This window comes from Herpailurus yagouaroundi, unplaced genomic scaffold (genome assembly GCF_014898765.1).
Source record: "Herpailurus yagouaroundi ecotype Mexico unplaced genomic scaffold, PumYag 67080, whole genome shotgun sequence".
Taxonomy (NCBI): Eukaryota; Metazoa; Chordata; class Mammalia; order Carnivora; family Felidae; genus Herpailurus; species Herpailurus yagouaroundi.
In genome coordinates, this window is record NW_024419932.1 from 165,418 (window position 1) to 190,203 (window position 24,786).

The 24,786-nt window shown below is 39.7% G+C and overlaps 1 protein-coding gene and 1 long non-coding RNA gene across 5 annotated transcripts; both read right to left on the reverse strand.

Moving 5' to 3' along the window:
* Positions 1–5,382: 5,382 nt before the first annotated feature.
* On the reverse strand, positions 5,383–13,957 carry LOC121024753 (uncharacterized). The gene is made up of 3 exons (XR_005787804.1): positions 13,815–13,957; positions 7,491–7,605; positions 5,383–6,021 (listed from the first exon to the last, which is right to left on the reverse strand). It is a non-coding gene; the product is annotated as an uncharacterized LOC121024753 (long non-coding RNA).
* A 6,730-nt stretch (positions 13,958–20,687) lies between these two features.
* BEX3 (brain expressed X-linked 3) lies at positions 20,688–22,507 on the reverse strand. 4 transcript variants are annotated; one of them, XM_040466974.1, is made up of 3 exons: positions 22,394–22,507; positions 21,653–21,737; positions 20,688–21,250 (listed from the first exon to the last, which is right to left on the reverse strand). In XM_040466974.1, the coding sequence occupies exon 3, from the start codon at positions 21,236–21,238 to the stop codon at positions 20,930–20,932; it is 309 nt and encodes a 102-aa protein (XP_040322908.1). In that variant the 5' UTR covers positions 21,239–21,250; positions 21,653–21,737; positions 22,394–22,507; the 3' UTR covers positions 20,688–20,929. The 4 variants fall into 4 exon arrangements, with proteins under 4 accessions (XP_040322908.1, XP_040322905.1, XP_040322906.1 ...); XM_040466971.1 differs by having other exon boundaries at positions 20,688–21,292; positions 22,394–22,504; XM_040466972.1 differs by lacking the exon at positions 22,394–22,507 and adding an exon at positions 22,126–22,265.
* Between the last annotated feature and the right edge of the window lie 2,279 nt (positions 22,508–24,786).

Sequence of the window (24,786 nt, forward strand, 5' to 3'; positions counted from 1 at the left end):
GAAATCATACCATGCATACTTTCAGACCACAATGCTATGAAGCTTGAAATCAACCACAGAAAAAAGTCTGGAAAACCTCCAAAAGCATGGAGGTTAAAGAACACCCTACTAACGAATGAGTGGGTCAACCAGGCAATTAGAGAAGAAATTAAAAAATATATGGAAACAAACGAAAATGAAAAGACAACAATCCAAATGCTTTGGGACGCAGCCAAGGCAGTCCTGAGAGGAAAATACATTGCAATCCAGGCCTATCTCAAGAAACAAGAAAAATCCCAAATACAAAATCTAACAGCACACCTAAAGGAAATAGAAGCAGAACAGCAAAGGCAGCCTAAACCCAGCAGAAGAAGAGAAATAATAAATATCAGAGCAGAAATAAACAATATAGAATCTAAAAAAACTGTAGAGCAGATCAACGAAACCAAGAGTTGGTTTTTTGAAAAAATAAACAAAATTGAGAACCTCTAGCCAGGCTTCTCAAAAAGAAAAGGGAGATGACCCAAATAGATAAAATCATGAATGAAAATGGAATTATTACAACCAATCCCTCAGAGATACAAACAATTATCAGGGAATACTATGAAAAATTATATGCCAACAAATTGGACAACCTGGAAGAAATGGACAAATTCCTGAACGCCCACACTCTTCCAAAACTCAATCAGGATGAAATAGAAAGCTTGAACAGACCCATAACCAGCGAAGAAATTGAATCAGTTATCAAAAATCTCCCAACAAATAAGAGTCCAGGACCAGATGGCTTCCCAGGGGAGTTCTACCAGACATTTAAAGCAGAGATAATACCTATCCTTCTCAAGCTATTCCAAGAAATAGAAAGGGAAGGAAAACTTCCAGACTCATTCTATGAAGCCAGGATTCCTTTGATTCCTAAACCAGACAGAGACCCAGTAAAAAAAGAGAACTACAGGCCAATCTCCCTGATGAATATGGATGCCAAAATTCTCAATAAGATACTAGCAAATCGAATTCAACGGCATATAAAAAGAATTATTCACCATGATCAAGTGGGATTCACTCCTGGGATGCAGGACTGGTTCAACATTCGCAAATCAATCAACGTGATACATCACATTAACAAAAAAAAAGAGAAATGATCCTGTCAATCGATGCAGAAAAGGCCTTTGACAAAATCCAGCACCCTTTCTTAATAAAAACCCTTGAGAAAGTCGGGATAGAAGGAACATACTTAAAGATCATAAAAGCCATTTATGAAAAGCCCACAGCCAACATCATCCTCAACGGGGAAAAACTGAAAGCTTTTTCCCTGAGAACAGGAACACGACAGGGATGCCCACTCTCACCACTGTTGTTTAACATAGTGCTGGAAGGTCTAGCATCAGCAATGAGACAACAAAAGGAAATCAAAGGCATCAAAATTGGCAAAGATGAAGTCAAGCTTTTGCTTTTTGCAGATGACATGATATTATACATGGAAAATCCGATAGACTCCACCAAAAGTCTGCTAGAACTGATACATGAATTCAGCAAAGTTGCAGGATACAAAATCAATGTACAGAAATCAGTTGCATTCTTATACACTAACAATGAAGCAACAGAAAGACAGATAAAGAAACTGATCCCATTCACCATTGCACCAAGAAGCATAAAATACCTAGGAATAAATCTAACCAAAGATGTAAAGGATCTGTATGCTGAAAACTATAGAAAGCTTATGAAGGTAATTGAAGAAGATTTAAAGAAATGGAAAGACATTCCCTGCTCATGGATTGGAAGAATAAATATTGTCAAAATGTCAATACTACCCAAAGCTATCTACACATTCAATGCAATCCCAATCAAAATTGCACCAGCATTCTTCTCGAAACTAGAACAAGCAATCCTAAAATTCATATGGAACCACAAAAGGCCCCGAATAGCCAAAGTAATTTTGAAGAAGAAGACCAAAGCAGGAGGCATCACAATCCCAGACTTTAGCCTCTACTACAAAGCTGTCATCATCAAGACAGCATGGTATTGGCACAAAAACAGACACATAGACCAATGGAATAGAATAGAAACCCCAGAACTAGACCCACAAACGTATGGCCAACTCATCTTTGACAAAGCAGGAAAGAACATCCAATGGAAAAAAGACAGTCTCTTTAACAAATGGTGCTGGGAGAACTGGACAGCAACATGCAGAAGGTTGAAACTAGACCACTTTCTCACACCATTCACAAAAATAAACTCAAAATGGATAAAGGACCTGAATGTGAGACAGGAAACCATCAAAACCCTAGAGGAGAAAGCAGGAAAAGACCTCTCTGACCTCAGCCGTAGCAATCTCTTACTCGACACATCCCCAAAGGCAAGGGAATTAAAAGCAAAAGTGAATTACTGGGACCTTATGAAGATCAAAAGCTTCTGCACAGCAAAGGAAACAACCAACAAAACTAAAAGGCAACCAACGGAATGGGAAAAGATATTTGCAAATGACATATCGGACAAAGGGCTAGTATCCAAAATCTATAAAGAGCTCACCAAACTCCACACCCGAAAAGCAAATAACCCAGTGAAGAAATGGGCAGAAAACATGAATAGACACTTCTCTAAAGAAGACATCCGGATGGCCAACAGGCACATGAAAAGATGTTCAGCGTCGCTCCTTATCAGGGAAATACAAATCAAAACCACACTCAGGTATCACCTCACGCCAGTCAGAGTGGCCAAAATGAACAAATCAGGAGACTATAGATGCTGGCGAGGATGTGGAGAAACGGGAACCCTCTTGCACTGTTGGTGGGAATGCAAATTGGTGCAGCCGCTCTGGAAAGCAGTGTGGAGGTTCCTCAGAAAATTAAAAATAGACCTACCCTATGACCCAGCAATAGCACTGCTAGGAATTTATCCAAGAGACACAGGAGTACTGATGCATAGGGGCACTTGTACCCCAATGTTCATAGCAGCACTCTCAACAATAGCCAAATTATGGAAAGAGCCTAAATGTCCATCAACTGATGAATGGATAAAGAAATTGTGGTTTATATACACAATAGAATACTACGTGGCAATGAGAAAAAATGAAATATGGCCTTTTGTAGCAACGTGGATGGAACTGGAGAGTGTGATGCTAAGTGAAATAAGCCATATAGAGAAAGACAGATACCTTATGGTTTCACTCTTATGTGGATCCTGAGAAACTTAACAGGAACCCATGGGGGAGGGGAAGGAAAAAAAAAAAAGAGGTTAGAGTGGGAGAGAGCCAAAGCATAAGATACTGTTGAGAACTGAGAACAAACTAAGGGTTGATGGGGGGTGGGAGGGAGGAGAGGGTGGGTGATGGGTATTGAGGAGGGCACCTTTTGGGATGAGCACTGGGTGTTGTGTGGAAACCAATTTGACAATAAATTTCATATATAAATAAAAAAAAATAAAGAAAAAAAAATAAAATTGAAAAAAAAAATGAATGGCCTTTGATAGAAGCCCTATTTCCACCAACAAGGAAATTTCAGGTGAGGGTTTAGAAAAGGATCCCGAAGTTGATTCTGACCTGCATTCAGGTTAACATGGATATATCCATGCATATATGCATGGATATATGCTAAGGGAGCAATTCAAGGAGCTGTATGAGTTTCCTGCTCTGGGGAGGAAAGACAGCTATAATTTATGGATCAGATGGTTGAGCTGAGCCCAAGTCCAATGTTCTTCACTTAGTGGCTGGATTTAATCCTCATGACAACCCTGGTAGTGAGGTATCACTATCCTCTCTCCATGAATATATATTAGTACAAAGCACGTGCTCCTGAACACAGACACAGACAGAAAAGAGGTTTCTCCCCACACCCACTGGCAGAGCCAGGGATGGACCTGGGCATTCTGGGAACCTTTAGTTGCTGGTGGCAGAGCTTTAGCAAAGGAATCAGGACACATACTGCTGAGGTGATTAATCACTGTTCTTTTTTACCCTCCCTGCACCAGGGAGACAGGCTTGGTGCTTCGTCCTCTTACCTCAGGGGAGGTTTGTGCCAGGGTGGGAAGTAAAAGATGTCTGAAGCCCATGTTTCTTCCATGCTTTGTGAAAAGTTAAACTTGTGGAAAGGATTGGGCTTCTTGTACCTAGTAGGGAGAGGAGGGCATCTGAGGACCCAAGGGTAAGAGGATGGAAGATTTTACTTAGGGGTTAGATCAGAGGTCAATACATTATTCCAGGAGGAACCAGAGTGCTGTTCCATATCAATGCTTGAGATGGCTCCATGGATGGTCCATCAAGGCTGCATCCAGCTATAAGACAGATTTTCCTGTTTCAATTGAAGGCTGGATGGCACAGGGTCTGGACGACTGAAGATACAGAACCAGCTAGGGCAATGCACAGCTCAGCCCTGAGCAGTGTGGATAGATGAATAATGATGTAGGGGCCTCACCAACTGCATCAGGAGGATAGATAGCATAAGTGAGACTCTTTTGTCAAAGAGCATGAGCATCTAATATTTTTTAGTACTATCTGGCTTAACTTTGAAATTTCTTTACTAATGTGTATCTCAACCCACAACAAGATGAGAACACTCATCTTTCCAGATCTGTGCAAACAATGAGTTTCATGGCATTTTTAATATTTGCTAATCGGATACCTTGTTAGAATGTTGATGACACTTTTTCTCTATTTCTCTATAAATGGTACATTTCACCTGTCCATTTCTAAATGTTCAGCTTTATGTTAACTTTATGCTTCAGAATATATATTGAAATAATTATTAAGTTTCAAAAGAAAACTTGGTCATTGGCTTTGTATTTATTCTGCACACTGCTTCCATACACTGCTGGGGGAGGACACATTGTTACAACCTCTTTACAGAGACATTTGGCAATATCTATGACAAAAGGAGATAAGGTGAGGCACCTGGGTGGCTCAGTCAGTTAAGCGTCTGACTCATGATTTCAGCTCAGATCATGATCTCATGGCTCATGATATCAAGCCCCATGTTCAGCTCTGTTGCAGTGCAGAGCCTGCTTGGGATCCTCTCTCTCCTTCTCTCTTTACCCCTCCCTCACTTTTGCACTCTTTCTCTCTCTCTCTCTCTCTCAAAATAAATAAACTTTTTTTTTTTAAAGAAAAAGTCATGAGGTCCTGTCAGTTGCTACACTCTTAAGTCTGTACTGCAGAGTCCTGGGCACAAGTGCAAGTATGCTCATAGCAGCATGCCTAAAAATATGACCAGTCCCAAGGTCACTTCATTAGAGAAATCTTAGAAAAACTATTTTCAGAGAGAAAATTTTCAATAAGAAATATATAAATATATTACTTACGTAATTAGAACTAAAAATACATAAAGCAGCTATGTGTTTTGTTTAGGGATGTATTCACATCCCTAGATAGTGGGTCTCTCTGGGGTAATGCATTCAGAGTAACACGGAGGCATCTACTTTCTGTAATGTTTTACTTCATAACTTTGGTTATATACATGTTTGCCTATTGTAGTATTTACTATAACTTTTTTAAAGTCTGAAATATAACATATTTTACATGAATAAATTCTAAGGGCTTTATTTCTAATTAGCAAGTAACCCATAATCCATTTAGAAATGTAGAAAGTACATCAAAATGCTAGTGTGAATATATTCATAACCTTCAACCCCACCATGCACTATAAAAACTGTTATCATGGTAATGCATTTTCTCTAGTTACCATCTACACCCAAACTTCATGGCTGAAAGCTATACCCATGTATTAGCTCATAAGCCTGTAGGTCAGAAGTCTAGCACAGCATGATCATGTTCTCTCCTCAGGAGTTCACAAGGCTGGAATCAAGGTGTCCATGTAGGTTGGATTGAGGTCTTTGGAGATTCTGGGGCAAATCTGCTTCCAAGATTATTCTTGTTCCTCGTGAGTATTGGACTACAGTCCCAATTTCCTTGATGGCTGTCAGCTAGGGGTGCTCTCAGATCCTAGAGGTGCTCTCCGATCCTACTCTAATTTCTTGCCACATGAATTCATCCATCTTTGACCCAGCAATAGTGAAGTTAATTTTTCTTGTGCCTTGAGTCTCTCACTTCCTCTTCTGTAAACAAAGAAAATTCCATGATTTTAAATAACTTGTTTGATTAGGTGAGGCCCACGTAGATACTATCCATTTTATCATATAACATAATTACAGAAGTGATATCTCTTCATATTCATTGGTTCCACCTACACTCAAAGGGGGAGAGAATTATCCAAGGATGAAGATCATTGGAGATTGTCTTAGAATTCTGCCTAGCACATGTAGTTTCAGACCAAAAACAAAACAAGACAAAACAAAAAAATCTCTCAACCTTCAACTAATGATATCCATGTTTAAACTGAATTTTCTGACCCAAATCTCAGGCCACTGTTATAGAGCATCATTGTGTTAGGGCTGAGGTCAGCACAAGGGGAGTGATTTATCCAACGTTCTATAGTCGGGGATGTGTCTTTGTCCTGATTCCAGTTTTCCATCTGGTATCCATGTTATTTTGTTGTGTACTGTCTCTTCTGCCTGAGGATCAATGGTAACTTCCTCCAGTATCAAACTAGATGACAAACTAAAGGGACAGGAAAGCATATGCTTTAACAGGAAATGGTGTAGTGATATTTTTCTCTCTCCCCAACTTCCACTGGAAACTCATTCCATAAACTCAGAACTGACATCAAAGCAAATACATTATGGGGACATATTTCAGCTCTTGCTACTACCTTTCCAGATGCTCTCTATGCCAATAATGTTCTTTGATTAGGCCAACATCATCTCCTCTCTGGGAGGAAGGAGGAAGGTGGGCCAAGAATAATATGTGTTGAAGTCCTACTACAGCTCATATGTATTTGACAGGTTTTCTCATTTGTTCCTCAAGACAGCATTGTGAGAAAGATATCATGGGTTCCACATCACAGATAACCAAGTTCAGACTCATAGAGTCTAAGTTACCTCTCCAGATAAGTAACAAGATTGGATGAGGTTCTATCCCTTGCCCTCCCACAATATAACCAACAGCTTCCCATTTAGAAAATATTAGATTTACACTTCCCCAGTATTGTGCCCTCATGTGTATGTACTCAACAACCTCTCTTGTTGAGGAAGCTGAGGGTGATTAAATTCTTCTCTTTAGGGTAAGAAGTATAGCTATGGGGTCACAAGGATTAGCTGGTCCCTGATGTCCCTCCCAGGGCCACTGATCCCACTCCATTGACATCAGGCTTGGCCATGTGACTGGATGTGGCCACTGAAATATAAGAGGAAATTGAATATGCCCCTTCCAAGAAGAAGTGTTAAGAACCACTGAAGGGCTCCACCAGTACTTTTTTTCCCTCTGCCTCAGAAATGCCACAGATTATTTACAAGTTTAGTTTAATTCACCTCATTTTCCAGTAACACTAGAATGTGAGAATTTAAATAACAGGAATGCTTGGGAATGGAAATTAAATAGCTTATACACAAATTTGGCCTCTGGATGACCAATTCAAATCTCATGCTCTAAAACTGAGTCAGTAGTCAAGAGAAAGTACACACCTTACCCAACATCATGCAGAAAACAGTCAGTTGGGGACAAACAGTTCCTTCCTTTTGCTCCATTGCATTCTTCAGAGGACCCATCATCATTCTTTGTGCTTCTCTGAGAATTTGTCTTTACTGAGTGACAAGATGAATGCAGATACCCAGTTAGCGGGCACCCCTGATGTTAACTCTCCAAAAGGACCCCGAAGAGGTCAGTAAAGGTACATTGATTTTATTAAAATGAGATAACAAGTTTTCCCCTGTCCCACCTCCACCAAACAATTTTACAACACAGAGGTGGCATTGACTCTTACACACAATGTGGGTCTGTGTGAATTTAATTTCCTTCATCACATTTTCAGAAGCTCTTTAGGGCACATTTATGCTGTTTAGGATTATGTAGTTTAGGTTAAAGTCATGTCAGAAGCAGAAGCTAAGAAGTGGGGTTGGAAAGGAAACTAACACTTCAATGTCCTGTTACTTGTTAGATATTGTGTTAGGAATGTTACATGCTGTTTCTCTAACTCCTTACAGCTGTTCTAAAGTTAGGTGTCATTATTCCTGTTATAGCTCATTCCTCCTCTAGCACATGCTCTACTAAGGGTCATAGGGGTTAAATACATTTTGCAAGGTCATATGCCTGGTAACAGGCAGCATGGTTATTCTAATCCAGGGTTGTTGGACTCCAAAGTTGGGTCCTACCATAAATCTATACATATAGGATGGGTAGTGACATTTACTTTACTCTAGGACAGGTTTTCTCAAACTCAGCACTCCTGACATTGTGGCTCTTTGTTATGAAAGTTATTCTATGCATTGTGGGGTGTTTAGCCACTACCCACAAGATTTTAGTAGTACTCCCAGTTGTGACTACCAAAAATGTCTCCAGACATTTCTACATGTCTCCTGATGTGGGAAGCAAAATCACCACCATTTGAAAACCACTGCTCTAGATATACATTTCTGACAGGCAGTTGAATACATAGGTCTGGAGTCTAGGAGAAAGTTCTCAGATGAATATATGTTTTGTGGGCTTCTGGCACCTGGCATGCAATAGATGTCCCATAAATATTTGTTAAATAAATGCAATTGGCTTATAGAATTTAGAGCCATCAATTCTTTTTCCATCTTTATATCAGTTCTACAAACTGAAGTAGAGTCATTCTTATAAACTTTATCAAAATCTGCATTTTCAACACAACTTATTAATGCTTAGGTTTTGCTTCCCTTCATAAAAGGAATGCATTTGTTTTTTGTTGTTGCTGTTTTTTTAAGTTTTATTTATGTTTTTAATATGAAATTTATTATCAAATTGGTTTCCATACAACACCCAGTGCTCATCCCAACAGGTGCCCTCCTCAATACCCATCACCCACCCACCCCTCTCTCCCACCCCCCATCAACCCTCAGTTTCTTCTCAGTTTTTAAGAGTCTCTTATGTTTTGAATCCCTCCATCTCTAACCTATTTTTTTTTCCTTCCCCTCCCCCATGGTCTTCTGTTAAGTTCCTCAGGATCCACATAAGAGTGAAAACGTATGGTATCTGTCTTTCTCTGTATGACTTATTTCACTTAGCATAACACTATCCATTTCCATCCACGTTGCTACAAAAGGCCATATTTCATTCTTTCTCATTGCCACGTGTATTCCACTGTGTATATAAACCACAATTTCTTTATCCATTCATCAGTTGATGGACATTTAGGCTGTTAAGGAATACATTTGAAATGGTAGAACATGTTGACACTGATTACACTACCACCAGGTATAGCCAGAACCAGAGTAGTTTCAACATCAAGATGGCTGAATAAAAAGAGTGAAGGTCCATTGTAGCTTGCATTTCTATGCCAGATACCATACTAAGTACTTCAATGACATTGACATATTTGATTTTCACAAGAGCCCTTTAAGGTTTTTATCATCATTTATGTACCAGAAATTCAAGGTACAGAGAGGATAAGAAAGCTGTCAAGTGTTACAAGGCTAGTAGGTAGCAGAGGCAGAACCCTACCCAGGACTGTGTGGTATCAAAGTCCACTGGTCCTCACCATGAAGGTATCCTACTATGTAACAACAAATATCTCTAGAGCCCACACAAAGCCTGGAACTCAGTGAACTTTTGTTTAACCGAATTATAGTGATTGAAAGAAGAATACTAGTGAGCCTGAAGCATGGCACTTAAAATTATTCCTTGGACTTACATGGAAATTTATTTCCCTTCTAGAAACTCAGTGTTTTTTTCTGGATGGAGATGGCTTCATTCTATGGCCAAAATACATCCAGTCTAGCTGGGTGGGAGAAAAGGCCTCTGACAGGAAAGACCACATAGAGTGAGGTCACTAATATAAGGTCATCCCAGAGTAATCAAATGCAGTCTGCCACCAGGACCCAAGAAGATCTGACTGGTACTGCAGGGTCCTGTCCAAAAGACACAGAAATAGCTTTTTTGTTTGCTTATTGTTTTTTTTTTTTAATGTTTATTTTTGAGAGAGAGGTAGAGAGCAAGCAGGTGGAGGGGCAGAGAGAGGAAGATAGAGTCCCAAGCAGACTCTGCACCATCAGCACAGAGCATGACACAGGGCTCAAACTCACAAACCAGGAGACCATGACCTAAGCCGAAACCAAGAGTTCAATGCTTAACCAACTGAGCCACCAGGCGCCCCCACAGAAATAACTTTTGATACTATGTAGTACCTCATCTTTCAAGTATTCAATGGACAAGTGCTCCTCTGAAGCTATCCACAGGGAAAAGGAAGGGAACATGACCACGTGGAACAAGAAAAAACAGGGTGATTATTTTCTTCCTTTTCCCCAGTTCCTCCAGGGGAATAAAGTAGAAAACAGTGGGTTTTCCAGGGTTCCCTCTCTTTGTCCCCTTTCCTACCCTTTTGCCCCCATGCTTTGAGATAATAGAGATATGTAAACAACAGTCAGGAATATGGGGTGCCCTGAGAAGGTCACAGAAAAATGGGAGGTGCCTGACAACCAGAATGCTAAATCAGGAAACACAAGCTCTCAGTCCCCATCTGTTTCCATTTGCCGGGTCATCACTCTACCACATAGCAATGAAGTGCACACATGACACAAATATCTATTTTCAAGAGAGGCTAAGAGGGGTGAGGAGACTAATCCTTGAGAGGTAAACATCACAGAGTTACTATTTTGAGTCTGGCATCGGGAACCCTGGAGATCTGTCTTTCTTGCTCCAGTGTCCTGTCTAACACAGTATTAGGCTTTGATCTTGCCCATTCAGGAGCTCAAAGGAAACACTCTTATTTAAAACAAGAGGGTAAGGTAAGGGACTAAGAAAACACTGGGATGGAGTGGGTGGTGACTTCATTTCCTTACCCTAAATTCCATGTATGGTGTACATGACTCAATTGAATGAAAATGTTGTAATTGTCTTATTCCCTTCCCCCAACCCCATCAGAGCACTCATTCTACCACATAGAAACGACATGGACTCACAGTCAAAATAGAAACATGCATTATTTTTCTTCTTTTCTCCATATTCTCCACATTATGCTGCCCCTCAAATATATTCACACCTGTAGTTCACAGTCTCCTGTCTCCTCCACTGCCAGTGGTGTAAATCTCTGCCAGATTCCTGATTATCAGCAGATCCACCCTCAGAAAATATGAGTCCCTCTTCCTTTTCCTTTCCAGTGTACCAATCAGCTTCTGTATTAACTGGCCTACTAAGGCTAGAAGGGAAAGTGGTTAAGGCCCCAAGTCAGAAAGTGACTGCACCATCCCCACTGGACCACAGGAAGACATTGGGTGCTTCCTGATGAGCATTGTTCTGAATCTGGTGAGACAATCCAGAAGAGCAGGGAGGTGGAAGAATCCACCTTTGGGAGAAGGCTGTTTCTGGGAAAGAAGTGGAAATCACAAGTTCTGTTCAGTCCAGCAGTTTGAGACATGGAAAGAGTTAGTCATAGAGTAAGGTGATTCATGGGGTAGATTGTTTTTTTTTTTTCTAAAAGAATTAATTTAAGGCCTTTAAGATCCTAAAAGAATTAATTTAAGGACTCCTGGAAAAGTGAGGGGAGTTGTCCTTATTGAGGGATGGGCAAAGGGCTTCTGAGAAATTACTCCCTGCTCCCTATGAATAGTTGGGGAAGAGGATGGAAAGAGGGTCCTTGGATGAAGTCTCTCCTGGAAGATCCTGGGGCAAGAGGAACCCCCACACACATCTGGCCAGCATAATCTGCCCAAATCGAGTGTAAGAATTTGTGGTAAAAGCCCATAATGAGATACACATGTGGTAAAAGCAGTGGCTGGACACTTTTTTTTAATACTTATTTGTTTTTGAGAGAGCATGAGCAGAGGAGGGATAGAGAGAAAGGGACAGAGGATCTGAAGCAGGCTCTACGTGGACATCAGCAAGCCTGATGTGGGGCTTGAACTCACAAACTGCCAGATCATGACCTGAGCTGAAGCTGAATGCTTAAACCAACTGAGCCACCCCAGTGGCTAGACACTTTTGATGAAAGCTGCAGTACTTCTCTTCCCTCCTGATGTGCTGGCAGAAAAGAATCACAACTCATTTCTCATTTCAAAATTAGGAACATTGGGGTGCCTGGATGGCTCAGTTGGTTAAGCATTTGATTTAGGCTCAGGTCATGATCTCACGGTTCCTGAGTTTGAGGCCCTCTCCCCCTTTGGTCTCTGTGCTGACAGCTCAGAGCCTGGATCCTGCTTCGGATTCTGTGTCTCCCCCTCTCACTGCCCCTCCCCCATTCACGCTCTGTCTCTCTCTCAAAAATAATAAATAAAAATCATCCAGTGAACAAATATCCTAGGAAAACTAACAGTATCTCCTCCACCCAAGACTTAACTGTAAGCCCAGACTCTGAGACTAGGCCTGAATGCTAGGGTAATAATGGAGGTTTCAGAGTGAACACTATAAGCAGGTAATGAGCTGCCACACTGCCAGGCCAACAGACATTGAACTCCTCTAGTTAGACTCTCTTTAAACCTCTGGCCCAAGTCACCCATCACTGTGAGTTTAGACTGAGTGAAAGGAGACAACAACCTGGAGGGCTTGTGGCTGTGGGGAGGCTCCTCTTCCAACACAAAATGATGAACTGTCTGATGTTGGCAAAGTGAAGAGAGCACTCTCTTTGAAAGACCCGTCCATCACAATGGGTGGTTGGTCAGATATGATTCCCTATCACTGTTTCATGTTGCAACTAATTCTCTCTTCTGCTCCTCATCACATTAGCATCACGCATGGTCTTTCATATTTGGAAACAACTTCGGACAACTTAATTCAAGGAGATGCAGCCTCTCTAAGATGAAAGATTCTCAAACTCAGTTGTTACCTCCAGCTCTCAGAAGAAAAGAACAAAGAACATGCTACAAGGGAGAAGATTATATATTTCATTACCGTCACCTTTTGGTATTCTGGCTTTGCTCATAGAACCATGAATCTCCATGCCATTTTACATAAGAGCAGAAAACATAAAGGTACAGCAAATTTCTTTGTCTCTGCCTCTGCATATTTTTGTCATGATCTTCCTAAAAGTTTCTCATTTTGTACAGGTTTTGTAAGTAACTTTTATAGTAAAAAGTAAGTAATAGAGCAAAGTTATTTATACTGTGTGACAAAGAGTGTGTTAAATGCTCTTCTTGCATCATCTAATCCTCACCACAAACCTATGAGGTAGGTACCACTTTTATGCCTACTTTACCAAAGAGTACATGGAGGCTGCAGGGGTTTGTTCACAACACCAGCTAATTTTAAGTGGCAAGGCTGGGACTCATACCCAGGCCATATAACCCCCAGACACAAATTGCAATCCTTAGGATATTCCCTAGTGGACAGAGAATGTGACAGTCTTCTTTAGTCCTGGGTGTACAACTTGGGGACATGGGATGATTTCTCTGGTTGCCTCTACTTTCCCTTAGCTTAACATGAACTCCTTTGGGGCTATAGCCTGGTGCAGTCAACACAACCAAGCCTCTTAGCATTTCATAAGTAGCCTCATGACACTTACAGATAAGACTATACTCAATGGTAAAAGACTGAATGCTGTCTGTCTCTCTAAGATAGGGAGCAAGACAATGTCTGCTCTCTTAACTCTTATTCAACATAGTGTTGGAAGGTCTAGCCATTGCAGGAAGGCAAGAACATGAAATGAAAGGCATACAAATTGGAAAAGAAGAAATAGAGGAAGAAAGAAAACTGTCCCTATTTGCAGATGAGATGATTGCCTATGTAGAAAATCCCCAAAACCTACATTTTGTTATCTTTTAAATAACTCCCACAGGAACTTGCAAAAGAATGTGCCCCAAAGAACATCTTATAAAACTAATAAAATAAAACATCATCTGCTAACATGTAAAGGATTCCTCTGCTGTATATGTTTCTCCAATAGATATTCAAGTTTGTCTTAAGAGGAAAATAAATCTGGGTTCCTGGGTGACACAGTCAGTTAAGCGTCTGAGGTTAAGCATCTGAGTCTTGATTTCCGCTCAGGTCATGATCTCAGGTTCTCGTGAGGTCGAGCCCTGCATTGAACGTGGGATTCTCATTCTCTCCCTCTCTCTCTCTCTTCCTCCACCTGAATATAAATAAGTACATTTAAAAAAAAAGTTTAAATAAATAAAGAGGAAAATAAATCCAGTCATTATTTTTAAAACAAGTTAGGAGACATTATTTACCACATAATACCTATTCATTTTGAAAATGTGTATGGATCAAAAACATTGAAGGGAATCCGCTTGTCTTTTTTCTTTCTCATAAAATATGCATTCATACAGCAAATGCCTATCTTCTCCCATTACTGAGAGGTGTGTTAATTTTCTACTGGATAGCTTTTCTCTGTGTTTTTACTTCTTCTTCAGAGTTTCTGCTCCCTCCTAATTTCAACTTTTTCATAAAAGATGGATTTACTATGATGACCTCTCAAGTCCTTAATATCAGAGACTACATTTTTTTTTCCTTCGCTTCTTTCCTTTTTGGTTTCCAACATCAATTGCCTGATTTTGTCTATTATGCTCAGTTTTATTTAGTTTGAGAGAAAATATTTCCTTTTAGCAGAAACAATGGGTTTGGGATTTGCCACTACTAAAATATCTAGAAAAAACACATATTTTTTAAATTATATTTCAGAACATAGGTAAATGTCTCCAGTTGTTCCAATGAAAATTTTAATGGATTTATTACTTGTTTTGTTAAGAGGCTGAGAGCACTGATTCTAGAGCCCAAGAGTTTTGGCTATCTCCAAGTTTTGCAACTTACTAAATGTACAATCAGGGAATTTGCTTCATCTCCATGTGCCTTAATTCCCTCCTATATAAAGTGGGGACATTAGTGGTGTAGCCCTCACAGGTTCTTTGGGGGAATAAAGTGATTAGCACCTATAAACAGCTTAGAACACTCTGGAATATGGTGCACACTAAAAGTATGTCATAAGTATTGTTATTATTACCATTATTTTCTGCATATTCTGCATTAACATGATGACATATATATTCAGAATTGTTTTAGTGGCAATAAGATGGAAGTGTAAAAAAATTTAAAATAACAGACATCGAAGTAAATAACAAAAAAATCGTTTTAAATCACACAATCATTTTCAAAATCTATCAGTGATGAATTCTTTTATGTCTTTTCTATTTGTATATGCACATTCCCATATATATTTATACACCTTTACTTACTTGATCAGATTACAACATCTGTAACATACACCGTTCTGCTCCTGACCAGGATAGAGTAACAGAGACTAGAATTACCTTCCAATCTGAAATAACTAAAAAGCTGAATAAAAATCTATGAACCAACTATTCTGAAGTCAGTGGACACTGAGCAACAAGATCTATGATCCCTGAGAGACTGGGAAGAAATAAGGTTATTCTTATGATTGCTCCAGCCTACTTCCTAGAGAAAGTTTTCAGGCCACAGTGCAAGGAGTGAGAATCCAGGGAGAGCCCAGGGGTATTCCATAGATTAGGAGAAGAAATTAGGACCTAGGGAGGCCAAGGCAGCTAGAGTTTTCAGGTAAGAGTACCAAAAAAAAAAAAGAGCTCACAGAGAAAGAATTTTGATGACTTGAAGAGGGTCCTCTTTGAATAATTATCTGAATAGTCTATGGCCATACCACCCAGAGCACACCTGATCTCATATGAATAATTATCTGAGTACTGAGTACTGATCATTAAATGCTTGTGAGGAAACTACCCCAAACCAAGAAAAGAACACCACAAAAGGATTAAAGGGAACAATTTAAGTTTACACATGTTTAGGAATAATAGCTAGAGTTGAAGACCTCATAATTCATGGGATATCAGAAAGAGTACTCAGGAGGATTTTTCCTCATTAGTGGAGTACAATTAACCCTAAAATACACACTACTATGGTCCAGCCTTACAAAGATTAAAATCAAGAACCTAAAATATCAAACTGTTTACATGTAACTTAACTGTGTCCCAGAATAAAAACCAATATATTTACAGGGATCCCAAAATATCTAGCACTCAAAAGTTAAAATTACAATGTGTGGCATCCAAACAACAATTATGAGGCCTGCAAAGAAGCAGGAAAATCTAACCCACCATGAGGAGAAAAATTAATCAAAACTGACCAAGATATGAAAAAGATGGTAGAATTAGAGAAGGACATTAAAACAAACAGTATAACTGCGTTGCATACATTCAAGAAGCTGAAGGAAAGACTGAACATGTTTAGTAGAGACATGGAATATAAAAAATTTGAGATACTCAAATTGAACACCTAGAGATAACAATTACAATGTCTGAAATGAAATACATGTTAGACAGGGTTAATGGCATATTAGACATTACAGAAGAAAAGAGTAGTGAACATGAAGACATAGCAATAGAAATAATTCAAAATGAAATACACAGGGGAAAAAAGACTGAAAAAATGAAGAGAGGATTACCAAGTTGTTGGACAACAATATTAATGATTACTTTAAATGGAAATGGTCTAAGCCCTCTAATCACATGACAGAAATCATCAGAATAGATAAAAATCAAGACTCAGCCCCTAATATCTGAATATTATGGAGAAAATAGGGCTGGCTGCACACAAAACCACAAACAAACACTGGAAAAAAGGCCTCTTTGCTAAAAATATAAACATAACATAGTCCAAGAATCACCAAAATAGTACCTACATAAACTAGTGCTCTAAATCAGGTAGAAGGTCTTCACGCAAACCTCTGTAGTAGACAAACTGGAACACTGGCACATTTAGGTGTCCGTAGAAATCTGTAGTGATGTGGCAGGTGGGGCGGGGGGGTTGGTTCACCACAGTAGAGGAATGAAGTTGGCTTGTGGCATAGTTTGTATGCTACTTCCAACAACTGAGGGGAATCTGAAGGCCTTTTATCCTGCATGTGCTGATGAACATAAACAATTAAAACACAGCTTACGTGTTCTTTACCTCTTTTAGTTCTCACAGCAGCCCTGGAAATTATCTCCATTTTACCAATGAATAGAGTAAAATGAACTGAGGCATTGTCATGATAATAGCTACTAAGTTTATATTACTAGCTAAATAATTCCAAAGTAATTTGAAATTTATTGTTTGTTTTTTCAACAAGTTTTCATAAAGTTCTTCACTGTCTTTGACACATTTAGTTTGTTTCCTCTTTTAAAAATCAAACTTTAATATAAAAGGAAATTAAGTAATACTTATGAAATTAGGAGAAATACATAAACAATCTAAAATTAATTTATACTCATGTGAGCTCAGTAAAAGAAACAGGGTGTTGAAAATAAGATTAAAATTTTTCTTAAGGGGGAGCCTGGGTGGCCCAGCCAGTTGAGCATCTGACTCTTGATTTTGGCTCAGGTCATGATCTCACAGTTGTGAGATTAACCCCTGCGTGGGGGCTCCACACTGGGCATGGAGACTGCTTGAGAATCTCTCTCCCTTTGCCTCTGCTTCTCCCCCACTCATACTCCTTCCCTCTAAATTTTTTTCTTAATACATTTTTTCTTCTGTTCCAAAGCAACAACAAATGCCACTTTAGCATGCATAATTTACAATTAAACACAATAACGTTCTTTTCATTTGTGCGAAAATGATTATTTTTATTGTCATATATGTGAGGATTTCTCTCTTCATATGAAATTCACTAAATAAAAAATATTTTCTGTCAGCTTCTAAGAGTAAATCTCTAAACAGGAAATAATTGAATTGATAGGGATGCCTATACATATTTGCTTATGTAGATTTATATCACTTAGAAAGCATTACAACTGATCACACATGAGATAGCAACTACATTACATGCAATCTGCTTGAAAATTTTAAAATGGAGTATTTCTAATCAAAATCAGCATGTTTATTACATGATATATGTGATGTCAGGAAAGGTGACAGAAAACAGACATGGTATTTTGTCCATTTCATTCATGCAATCTAGTCCTTTTTCTACTTATGAGACTTTTAAGTTTCATAAACAAATAATTCTGTTCAGTTTTATTAAATGTATTCACTTAATGGTCCCAATCTGCCAACTGAGAATTGACCTTAGAAAACATGAAGACTTATTTTCACAGTTTTAAAAAACAGAAGCTAATGGAAAGTTGTTCAAATGTGATCCAATTTGTTTTGATGAGAGAAGATTAAAAAAATAAATATAACAAACTAAATGTGTTTCATTGGAGGGTTTTGAAAAAGGAAGTATTCCTCCTAAGAAGCTGAGCCTGGCTTTATCATGACTAAATATAATAGTAAAAAAAACAAAAAAAACAAAAAAAACAAGTATTTTCTTTGGACAATTAACTTATGGTTTTGTTTATATTCTTCCTTATATTTTCTACATAACCCAAATATGTGTAATAACCTTGTATTACAAAAATAATTATGGAAGTATTACACTTTTAAATGTTCCACACAGAAACTTTTAAAACGTGAGGGTGTAAAGGAATAAACCACCCACAAGGGCGCCGCCTGGGTGGCTCAGTTGGTTAGGCATCCAACTTTGGCTCAGGTCAGGATCTACCGGTTTGTGAGTTCAGCCCACGTCCAGCTCTGTGCTAACAGCTCAGAGCCTGGAGCCTGCTTCAGATTCTGTGTCTCCTCCTCTCTTCGCCCCTCCCATGCTCATGCTCTGTCTCTGTCTCTCAATAATAAATAAATGGTAAAAAGATAAATAAATAAATAAGTAAATCACCCACAAAGACCCACTAATTGTTGCTACATATTATTTTAGGTAAATTACAGTTGTTAAGAAATTTAATATTAATAATTAACAAAAGTATAAATGATTATGTTATTGAATATTTACTGTACCAGGTACTGTACTAGAAACTGAGCTCCAGGGTGATTAAAACAAAATCATTGGTGTAAAAGGGTACAGGCTTGCATAGAAATGATAATGCCTAACTTATTTAATTAATAATTATTACATAATTATTAATAATAGATTCATGATAATGCATTAGCTTTATAAGATATTTGGAAAGATAAAAAGCAGTATTGGTTTATAAATATATATTGATGTTTTAATGCAATCTAATTTTAGAAATACTATATTTTGGAAAGGCATATTTATTGTATTATCAAATAAGCAAGGTAATTGAGATGATACTGTAAAATGGTGTAATTACCATTATGCCTATGTTGTCATAACTCAGATGCATCAGAATCACCTCAGGAACTGTCACAACAGTAGTTCCTGATCAGGTGATTCAAGAGATGATAAGGGGAAGAGGGTTAAAAGTGGGAAGAGTATGCAAATGTCACCATTTTTAACATTTTCCCTAGGTAATTATGATGCAAATAAGGGATCTGTGTTTACATAAGCACAGATACATTCCAGGTCTAAAAAAAAATTAGATTTTGGGTTAGAGACTTGCCATGTTCCTTTGGAAATTAAAATACTTTCCAAATAAACAGTTACTTGCCTTAGGACATTTAATTAAGGACAGGAACAATATTAAGCTGGGTTCGTAACTCCATTATAGTTAATTAACCAATGAAAATGATTACTAATTGAATATCTACTATGTCAGGCACTACACTAGAAACTAAGCTCCAAGATGATTAAGACAAAATTAGTCACAAGAAGGGCATACACTCATGTAAAAATTATGCCAAATATTTAATATAGTTTTTAAGAATTTACAAAGCAATTTCATTTTTCCAGGGTGGAAGGGATATAAACGGAAGTGTGTTTTAGGTTTAAAATGTGTCCCCCTAATGTGATTTAGAGGTCTTCCGGGTAAGTCTGTTAAACTGGTTGAGTTGGCCTTCCCAGGCTCTCTTTTGAGAAAATCCCCACGAAGGGTAGAAACACAGGCAAAACAAAGCTTTTGATCTGTTTTGGAGGTTTGAAGCAGTGCAATTCTGGACACACTGTGGTGAGACATCTAGATATGTCTCCTGAGGTAGGCCCTAGTTTATTCATGTCTGAGTCCTTGGAAGAAGATCATGAAAATAATACCAAAAAGGGCTATTTTGTTAAGAACCAACAAAAGACCATGAACCATTGAATCGTACTCACTTGGATAAATATAACTTTAAAGTGGGGAGAAAGACATTCTTCAGACTTTTATAGGAGTCAAGAGGGCAGGGATTAGCAGCAAACTGGGGACTGGAGAGAAATCAGTGGGATTCTGTTACCTTGAGGACACACATCAGCAACAGAAACAGAATCAGGACCCAGCAGGAAGGAAAGTATACCCAACAGGAATGGCAGTGATCAGGGGAGCAGTATTGCAAATATCAGAGGAATGACAAGGTGGAAGCCACCTATTTTTGCCCTCTGGACTTGTGAGCATAGGTGAACACTCCCTTTAGTCCTTCCCAAGTACCAGATCGAGTTCCATAGGAGCAGCCCAAGTTTCACACCTCATCTATTCCACTCAAAAGCCCTGTAAGCCAAGCATTATTCCCCATTCCACAGAAGAGAAAACTGACTCTTTAAAGGAATACATCTGTAATAAAGAGAGGCTTTATACTTCCAAGTAAAACCGGAAAATACTTAAGAGTTTACTTTAAGGTTTATTGAACCAGTATTACATACCTGTACTACATTCAGACTCATTGAAAAACTGTTTTCACTTCTAAAACTCCAGGTAATAAAAGGAAAAAAGTCACATATTACCCAACTACAGAGAAATGTGACCCAATTAACACCATGGGGCATCTGATTTCTGTTTTTTTATATGGGGGGGGGTCATATAATATATACATATGCTTTTAAATGAGACAATAATGAATGTATAGATTGCTTTTTAATTGCTTTATTACTTTATACTTTTCCATGCAAATAGGTGACTCTACTGTTGACAGAAACTTAGACTGGGGTGCCAAGGCAATTTCCAATTGGAATCTGGTAACACAGAACCCACCTGACACATGGAAATTACGTAAGGTTCACAGCAAACGGATCAGTAAAGGTGTTATCAGGAAAATGCAAGAAGAAAACAGTGTGAATCACAGTATTAATCTCATGGAAAATGGCAGGAGTCAAGGCATAAGGCAAAATTCATCATGATGGTCATGGTGATTAGAGAGCTCCCCCATCAGGATACGCAGACAATTCCTCAACTGCAGCTCCCTAAGTTTTCTCCTGATTTCTCTCATCTCCTCCATGAACATTTCCATATCATCTCCATCTCCACCCATCCCATCATTGACCTGCCTATTGGGTATGGCCCATCGAAAATTAGGAGCAAGTCGGCGAGCCTGTCCCCGTCTATTATTTCCTGCAGGTTGGTGGCCTTCGCCCCCTGCCAAAGGGCGGTCTTCCTCTCCATTCTGCATGGGCTGCTCCATTTCTTGGTTTTCCTGGTGGATATTTGCCATGAGATTTTTTTCCTGGTTGTTTTTCTTTGAACACAAGTAAAACAAAGGCAAGGAGAGAGACTGAATGCTTGGTGTACTGACCAGCAGGATTCAGAGTTCTGATAGCAAAGGTGTTTTTTGTTTTGTTTTGGTTTTGTTTTTGTTAATTTCCCCCACCTTAGGAGCTTCAGGCGTCCTCTAGGGGGCCTCCAATTCGAGCCTCTCCCTCCAGCTCTCTCCTTTCTCCCTCCCTCCCCTAAAGCCCACCATTTTTCCTTTCCCAGGATTCTTTCCCCGAGCTCCGCAGGCACCAAAATGGAGGACAGGGGACAGGGATGGGGGAATTGGGAGGGGATCTCAAACTGGGCTCTGCACGCGCCCCCCACGCTGTCCCCCCGCACCGACCTGGGCCTATCCTTGCAGTCTCCTCTTTCACCCGATTCTCGCCGTGCGTGCGCCGCCGCGACACTTGACACCTAGACCCTCAGACCTGCAGAGGGCCGGGGTGGAGGGATCTTGGACTGTGGCGAAGCGTTTGGCGCCGACCAGCCACCACCTGGTCCCTTCAGGGTCCCGGACCGCCTGGCCACCCCCCATCCGCATCTCCAGCCCCAACCCCTAGCCTCCCCCAGCCCGCCTCAGAGGTTCACCATTTTACTGTACGAACTCGGAGGTGATTTCCCATCACTCTTAGTGGCTTGGCTGCCCTCCCGGCCGCTCCAGCACCCCCACCCCAGGGAGCCACTACTGATGTTCCCAAGAATGCTGGGTGTGGAGAAACCTGGCCGGGACCCGCTGCGCTGATCCTTTACGCCTCCCTGAGGGGTAGGCCTGCTGTTGTCGCCCTGGCGTTAGCGCGCGGGCCCTGGAGCCCTCACCTGCTCCGCTTTCCTTGGGCCCAGTGCCAGCCAGTCCGGCGCAGGGCAGCGGGGAGCTGGTACCCAGGTGGGAGTGACGACTGCACCAAAGTCTGCGTCGCTCTGCAGCTCCAGGTCACGTGAGGGCCCCGCGTCACCTATGAGCTACCCCCCACCCCCCCCCACTCCGGCGGCTAGTGCGGCGGGAGTGCCCGCCCCCACCCCTCGCCGAATGCACACGCACACGCAATCCCCTCCGTCTGCTTGTGCGCAGAGCCCCAGCGCGCACCTTCCTGTCGCTCAGCTTGGTCCTCTCCAATCTGAAGGCCCACTAGTGCCTCATCTTCCAGCGGTTGGAGTCAACCATTCTCAGGTTACCCTGGCGGGTCTGCAACACTCTCGCCCTTCCCACTCCCGACTTGGCCAGGATTTATGCACTTTCCGCCTGTTCCCTTCCCCTCACTGACCACGCCCCCACTTCCCCCACCTGCATCCCAGCAGTTGCAACTCCGCCGGGGGCCATCGCGCCCCCTGAATTCACACCTTTCCAGGAAATTTAGAAAGTGGTCTGGGGTGGGGAGGGAGCAAGGGACTCGTCAGAAAGAGAGGCAAATAGTGAATTCTTCGGGAGAATTTCTCTTTATTTCCATTTGTAAAAAGTCAGCATACCACAAAAAATTAAAAATTGTAAGATTTCAGTTTTGGAAAAAAAAATGCTTCATCGTGCAGAATGAAAAAGCCCCATTCATTATATTCACCTGCATCACACAAAATATTTTATCTGCGTTCCATACAACATTAACATCCGCTTTGAAACATACTACCTTGTTTCAAATTTTTACTTTGAAATAAGTGGCATCAGTTGGTATTTTCAAAATGATCTGTAAATATTTAGGGAGAAGTCCAGTTGTCAGATATTGGTCATTTAATGTAAATTTGTGACGTTTTTGATACCATAGTCTTTGGAGAAAAGAAGCCTTTTAACTCCTTTCTTTTCTTTACAAACTTTCCAAACCATCCCTACAAATACCTCCTTAGAATAATCAGTAGTATACAATATGCAGAAACTACTTCCAAAGCCATCTGCCTTTTGATGTAAGTGTTTCAAAAAATATTAGAAATAAACAGAGGGTTATGTGAAGCAACTAAACTTTAGACTGAAACTCACCTTGAGTGTAAATGTTCCTTTCTCTACCTTGAAGTAACTAAATAAATTTTATCACAGTTAGAAAGCAGATATCTTTAGGAAAGCTGCATTTATTATAAAAAATATTTAGTAGGTGTTAGTTGTGATAAAGGAACCAAAAGTTATGTGCATTGAGGCAAGACAGGTCAGACAAGTGCTTACTGCCTCTGGTTTTGGTTCCAAACTCCTATGTAATCTCCTAGCCTGCTAAGCTAGTTGGGATATTGAATAAAGGAAGAGTATATGCCTAGTGCATACATAGTTTGAGGTTTTAGAGATATATACAATTACACATATGTACTTTTGGAGATATTTTTATATATAGCTTGTTGAAAAACAAAATTCAACCAAGTACATTTGAAGATTTAATTGGTTTTATTAAATAATTAAGAAGCATCTCAGCTAGCAAACAGAGGGGGGCTCCAATAGGCTACAGGAAAAGAAAGGTTTTTGAGGGCAGGATGGGGAGTCCTAAACAGAAAAGAGGATTATTTTACTTGAACCCACCTTCATTTGGAGACAAAAGGGTCTTAGTACGTGGATTACCTGATTTTACTTTGGGAGGATGAAGAGGGTCCATGTGATGGATTACGTTATTGGTACTCACCAGAAAATTCCTGACAGACTGGTTAAAGGTTACATTCCTAGGGAGTCAAAACTGCAGTTAGGTTAGGTATTAATTCTTGGTTTACTGACTTGGGGCCTTAATCTAAGTGATGCCATTTGTGGCTTGTGGTTTTCTTTTTAACAAGTTCCAAAAGCTTAAATTACATAATCACACCCAAAAATGTCTTTTAAAGGAATGCTAGTGATTCCTGGATTCTGTTTAACAGTTCATAACTCTTCATACAGATAGGTCTATTAACGACATTGGCTGAATTGATGCTGATTGAAAACATGAGCTGTGTGGTAAATCATATCTGCTACTTACTTGAAGTGTGACTTTTGATCAATTACTTATTAAGGTCTCTGTGCTTCCTCTGTGAAACAGGGATTGTTGGAAGTAAACCACATATATCAAGTACTTACACAGAGCCTAATAAATCTTCAATAAAACTTGGCTTTTTTTTTTACCATTATTAGATAGTTTCTAACAAGATTTGAAGAGTAGGCAGAGCATAATTCTTTCCTTAGCTAAATCCATTTGTCTTTAAAATCCACGAGGGCCCAAAACATGTCTTGCTTTATTCTACTTTGCATACCCAATGGCTTATAGGGTTCCTTGTACAAAGTAGGTGATTAGTGAATATTTGCTGACTGAATGCATCCACTACTGAGGCTAAGTAGTTGTTTTTCATTCAGGGGACTGTATTTAGAGCAACACAAAAAAGCTTTTATGAAAATTAGGAATTACCTAGAATGAATTCCTTGAAATAACTATTGACAATAAAGTTTAAAAAGAGGATTTTTATTTATCTCAGTGGCTAAATGCTGTGCTGCTGTCTTTTTGATCCATCTTGAATGCCTTTTGTTTGAAACTACCAAATTTTCTTAGA